The sequence below is a fragment of the Lepidochelys kempii genome, chromosome 2, assembly GCF_965140265.1.
Source record: "Lepidochelys kempii isolate rLepKem1 chromosome 2, rLepKem1.hap2, whole genome shotgun sequence".
Classification (NCBI taxonomy): domain Eukaryota; kingdom Metazoa; phylum Chordata; order Testudines; family Cheloniidae; genus Lepidochelys; species Lepidochelys kempii.
Window position 1 is genome coordinate 68,397,403 of NC_133257.1, and position 6,000 is coordinate 68,403,402.

At 43.3% G+C, this 6,000-nt stretch overlaps 1 protein-coding gene across 1 annotated transcript; it reads left to right on the forward strand.

Annotated features, from left to right (window-relative positions):
* Positions 1–2,652: 2,652 nt before the first annotated feature.
* On the forward strand, positions 2,653–3,702 carry MOS (MOS proto-oncogene, serine/threonine kinase). Its single transcript, XM_073329408.1, has one exon. It carries the CDS (start codon positions 2,653–2,655, stop codon positions 3,700–3,702), a length of 1,050 nt encoding a protein of 349 aa, XP_073185509.1.
* Positions 3,703–6,000: the final 2,298 nt, after the last annotated feature.

A 6,000-nucleotide genomic window follows, 5' to 3' on the forward strand; every position in this document is an offset into this window, starting at 1 on the left:
CCGCCCCTCCCCCCCAGTCTGGCACCTGAGGCGTCCGCCTCAGTTCGCCTCATGGTAAGGCCTGCCCTGGTAGTGGGGGCCCCCTGGCAGGCCCTGGCTTACTGTCTGCATCCTGATTCTGGACTAGAAAGAGCACTGAGCACAGTAGCCTCAAGCCACCTCAAAGCTCCTCCTGCTGCTAGGCTCTCATCAGAAGAAGGTGGGAGAGTGTGGGGGAGGAAGCCACGGGGGTGTTTTGTCCCAGGCAAGTTCCATCTGGGACAAGAGATGCTGGAAGATCCTAATTCATCCCTGGCTCTTTTCTGTCTAACTAACATGATAAAAACCCATATTGTGCCATCCCAACCTGTTTGTCTAAATTCCTCCCAACTGACCTGTTCCCAGTGGGAATCTGCCGTTCCACAGAGCTGGGAGATAACAGCATTCTCATTCACCTCGGGTCCAGATTCCACAAGTTTGCTCGATACTTGAAACTAGGATGTTCCAAAATCAGATCTCTCTCCTGACAGACTAACGCTGATGCAGGCAGCACCCATGCAGTCTCAGCACTAAGCTGTGTCTCATTTGCGGGTTGCCAGAGACTGAAGTCTTTGAGACCTGCTTGGCTGGTTACTCCAGGGTTCAGAGAGGGTCAGAGGAGGCCAATAGGGATATCAAGCATTCCCTCCTGGACCCGACTGCTCACAGGGACATCTGTGAACACAGTCATGGTCCTTTCTCAGGGAGAGAATGCTGGTACTGGTGTACCTGTCTGAGAGGGACATAGTCTCACCACACTTGGAATGTCCCTTGAAGCCACTAGGCTGCTTCCTGTGCATCCTGAAAAGAAAAAAGGGTCACAAAACCACAACTGTCAGAGCAGCAACAGTCAACAGAGTTAGTGCAGGCCAAGGTCCAACTCGGAGGAAGCAGGAGCTAGCACTTCAAGGAAGTAGGTGCTAAGAACTAGGGGCTAGACTTTCATAGGTATTTACATACCTGAAGATGCAGATAGGAGCCTAGTGGGATTTCCAAAAACACCTAGTCGCCTAATTCCAATTTAAGCCAATGGGAGTTAGGCACCTAGTCACTTTTGAAAATCCCACTAGGTACCTATCTGCAACTTTAGGCACCTAAATCCCGTTGGAAATCTGGCCCTAGAAGTCCCAATGCATCAATGAATATAGCTGGTGTCTAGAACAGAAACAGTTGGCACAAAATGCTCTGAAGAAATGAGAGCAAGAGACTCAAAGTACCAAGGCACTGCAGAATATTTGGCCCGGTTTGTCATAGCTACCCCTTGGAGCACCTTCACCCACTAAGGTCCCAAGGGAACTGTAGATGCTTTCATGCACTCCAGGGCATATAAGATGCCTTGTGCTAAAACCAGTGGTTCCAGAACTTTGAGCTTGAGGCATTCCTGACTTTGTGCCCAAGGACACAGAGCAGGGAGCCAGCACAACTGTATCCTAAGAGAAATTATTTTTTCTTTCTTTTTCAATTATAGTTTTTTGTTCATTTTATTGCATTTATTAACTATAATTCTGGGTAGGTATTGTTGTTTTATTTTCCTGCTAGAGCAGCTACAGTAACTTCTCCAACTTATTTACTACAGAGGATCTAGAAATAAAAAGAAAAGGAGTACTTGTGGCACCTTAGAGACTAACCAATTTATTTGAGCATGAGCTTTCGTGAGCTACAGCTCACTTCATCGGATGCATCAAATAAATTGGTTAGTCTCTAAGGTGCCACAAGTCCTCCTTTTCTTTTTGCGAATACAGACTAACACGGCTGTTACTCTGAAACTAGAAATAAAACATTTATCATCCCACTGAGCTAACAGGGTGGGGTGAAATGTTATGGGGGAACTAGAGGGAATTACTATTCATTTATTATTTACTACTTATAAATAGATGAAACATTACAACATTTTGCTTTTACCCAGATATTATCCTTGTCTCTCTCTGTACTGACTTGGGCATCCAAGTAATTTTGTTTTGTACCAGTTATATTTAGGTGGCAACTAATCATTCTCTTAACAAACTAATCAATGGTTTTAGAGTAGCAGCCATGTTAGTCTGTATCCGCAAAAAGAACAGGAGTACTTATAGCACCTTAGAGACTTTTGTTAGTCTCTAAGGTGCCACAAGTACTCCTGTTCTTTAAGCTAATCAATATTAGCTTTCTCAGTTTCAACTGCTTCCGCCAGTAACAGCTGTGAGGTATTTAATGCACATGGTGACTATCATTCTTGCCTACAGTGAAATATTTTACTTGATCACTGTGGTCCATTTACTCTTGGAATATTTTGTAATGACATTCAGTTGGAGATTCTTTAAATAACATTTTATCCTGTGATGAGAAATGATACAAAAGGCAGTACCCCGTAAAGTGAGTTAACATATTTTAGCCTAAACCCCATTTGTATCAAGGAGCTTTCTTTAAAAGCCTAGATTTAAATGCAATTTGCTTTCAGTGTTGGAGAAAAATGTTTGCAGCTGAAACTGATTGGGGTTCAGCTACCTGGTGACAGATGCAGCTCATTTGGAGAGACAGAGAGAGCATAAAAGAGGCTCTGGAAAAAAACTACTTAGCTCCTCTTTTTCAGGAGGCTCTCAGCCTGTCTTTGTTTGTTATTATTAACGCAGCCCCTGTTCTTATTCTCAACTCACTATGCCATCCCCTATCCCTCTTAATCGTCTCCTGCCCCTGGAGTTTTCCCCCTCTGTGGACCTGCGGCCCTGCAGTAGTCCTTTGGCATTCCCTGGAAAAGGTGGAAAACTCTTCTTAGGGGGAACTCCTTCACCGAGGGCTCGTCGGCTGCCTCCACGCCTGGCCTGGTGCTCTATAGACTGGGATCAATTGTGCCTACTACAGCCCCTGGGCTCTGGGGGCTTTGGGTCTGTCTACAAGGCCACCTACCATGGGGAGACAGTGGCTGTGAAACAGGTGAAGAAGTGCAGCAAGAACCGGCTGGCATCACGGCAAAGTTTCTGGGCTGAGCTGAATGTGGCCCGCCTACACCATGACAATGTGGTACGTGTTGTAGCTGCCAGCACATGTGCTCCTGCCAGCCAAGACAGCCTGGGCAGCATAATAATGGAATATGCGGGCCGCACTACCCTGCACCATGTCATCTATGGCACTAGCTGCCTGCAGGGAAAGGGAGAGGGTGATGGGGGTGGATGTGGCAGAGAACCCCTAAGCATAGCTGAGTCCCTGGGTTATTGCTCTGATATTGTGACTGGCTTAGCCTTCCTCCACTCACAGTGTATTGTGCACCTGGACCTGAAGCCTGCTAATGTCTTAATCACCGAGCAGGGTGTGTGTAAGATTGGAGACTTTGGGTGCTCCCAAAAGCTGGAAGATAGTGTGTCCCCAGGTCCCCAGCTTTACCAGCAGGGGGGCACATATACCCACCGTGCCCCTGAGCTCCTCAAAGGGGAGAAGGTCACCCCCAAAGCAGACATCTACTCTTTTGCTATCACCTTATGGCAAATGGTGTCCCGTGAGCAGCCTTATTTGGGTGAGCGTCAATATGTGCTCTATGCTGTGGTGGCCTATAACTTACGTCCATCTCTGGCTGCTGCAGTCTTCTCCGAGTCTGCCTTGGGCCGAAGACTTGAGACTGTCATTTGCAGCTGCTGGAGATCTGATGCAGAGGAGCGTCCCAGCGCAGACCTGCTTCTTCAAAGCCTCCACTCCTTGCAGGATAGACTGTAGCAATGCAGCAGATTCTGCAGTGTCTTTTTCTCCCCCCCCCCCTTTTATTGCTGACTTTTTTCCTTTTTTGTGTGTGTGGCTGCATTAATGTGTTGTGGATCTGACCCTTGTTTCTTCCAAAGGGTTTAAAAAAAAACTACCTGTTGTGAAATTTCTATAAATAAAGTGATTAAACCCAGTTTGGTCAGTGTTGAAGAAAAGAATGGAGGTAAGACTGTCTGAAATGAGTTTGCTGTCCTGAGACTGGGCTCTGTCCTGCCTTGCTCAGGAGAAACTAGAGAATGAATCTGGGCTTCTAGTCTGTTTCAAACTCTGGTTTTCGAGGGGTGAAGTATAAAGGTGTATGAAGTCCTCATTGTCATCTTTTTTTTTTTTAAAAGGAATTTTAAAAATGCCTCAAACTAGAGTGATGGGAGTCCTGTAATAATCTGGCTAACTATTCCCAAAATGTGCGATTGGGGCAGCATTTTAAATTGCCTCAAAGAAATTTCCTGTATTTGCATATTAGTGGTCTTCCTTTTCATTCCTAATTTCCCCAAACAGATATTGATCCTACATCCTATGAGCAGATGTACAGAGAACAAAGAAACATTGAGGATAATTGAAATCTCTCTTCCTCCACTTCCCCAAATGTTGCCTCATTTTATGTGAAATGGATTAGGACTAAAGATATTGTGTAGCTTGTGTCCCTGTTTAGCAATCTCACAATGAAATAAGGTGGGTTTTTCATCAGTTTAAGCTTTTAAAGGTAAGAAACGGACTCTACAAATGCTGTATTAGCAAGTGTATTGGGTTAAGAAAAAGATGCAGCATTGCCAGCTGTTATGGTGAATCTATCTGTATTTTATGGTTTACTTAAAGCACCAGCCCCTGGAGTCATCGGAGCTTTCACACATTTAAAAAGAGTTGGTTTCTAGTCACCATGCTGCAGAGAGAACCTGGATAATGTAAACCCTAAAGCCTTAAAAAACTGAAAGGAAATAAGATTCCCAACATTTTAAAAGCCAAACTTATGACTTGGGGGCCTGACTCTCAGCTTTTGAATACTTAGGGTTGTTTTGGCACTAAGGAAGACATTTAGAACAGCTGGGGAAAAAGATGCCCTAACAACATTAACATTTTTAGTGATGATATTCTAATTGAGAAACTACTACCACTAGATTATCACACTTGTTTGCTTGCTTTACTGTTCTCTCCCCTTCATCTTATCTATCTGTTGTGTCTTGTTATAATCTACACTGTAAGCTCTCTGGGGCAGAGACTGTCTTTAACTGTGTCTGCAGAGTGCCTAGCATAATGGAGCCTTGATCGGTGTCACTGTAACTGGTGATTACTGCACTAGTTGTCCAAAATGTAATTCTTATTTAGAACTATGAAGACTAGACTGCTATAGTTTGTACTTTTTCAGCTCTTCCCTTTGTCTCATTTTTGGAAGAAGGAAGTGGTGGTTCAGTCCAGTTTTGTTTTTTCTCACTCATCTCCATTCCTTAAAGGATTAATGTATCATAAGTCAGAAAATGACTGATCTGTTCATGTCTCATGAAGTCTTGTAATTATGAATTTTGAGATGAAAATTCTAGTCTTCAATATGAAAATGTCTAGTTTGTTGATCACAGAATGAACATATTTAAAAGGTACCCCTAAATCTTTTAAATGGTTTTTTAATTAAGGAGGGCTTTGAAAAGCATACTGAAGGAAAATCGTAAAGGTAAATTGGTTTTTCTTCATGCTTCTTGTTTCCTTCAAAACATGCTTTATGGAAGTTTGGCAATTTACAGTGTACCATGATCACTGTGGCTTGCCCTATAATACTGTACAACTTGTATCTTATAAATTGGGATTGTCTTATGAATTTTAACATGGGTTTACCATATTGAGTCAATTGGCTGTCTTGAAAACGTGCCGACCAGAGTGCATTAATGTAAAACCTAATTTAGAATATAATCTCCACCAAACTATCCACATGTGGGACTAATGGTCTGCAGACATAAAATTTTAAGAAAGTGACACCTAGTGTTGTGAATGCAGAAGAACACCATTAGTCTAGTGGATCTCAACTTGTATTACAGTAGCTTCTGATTTGTTTATATCAGGAGTGGGGCTCTGTTGCACTAGGCACCGTACAAATGTTCACTATTTTTTTTTTTAAGACTCTTCTAAACAGAATGAAGTGTCCAGGGTGTATAGGAATCAAGTTGAAAAACAAAAACCATTCAGACCTTAAGCAGCCTATTCCAAGTCAGTGTGGGAAAAGAAATCAGAGACAAGACGATGAAGGGGCTGGACAAACTCTGTGGC

What these genes read in the sequence shown, in the direction of transcription:
- MOS (XM_073329408.1), top strand. Translation starts at nt 2,653, where the DNA reads ATGCCATCCCCTATCCCTCTTAATCGTCTCCTGCCCCTGGAGTTTTCC.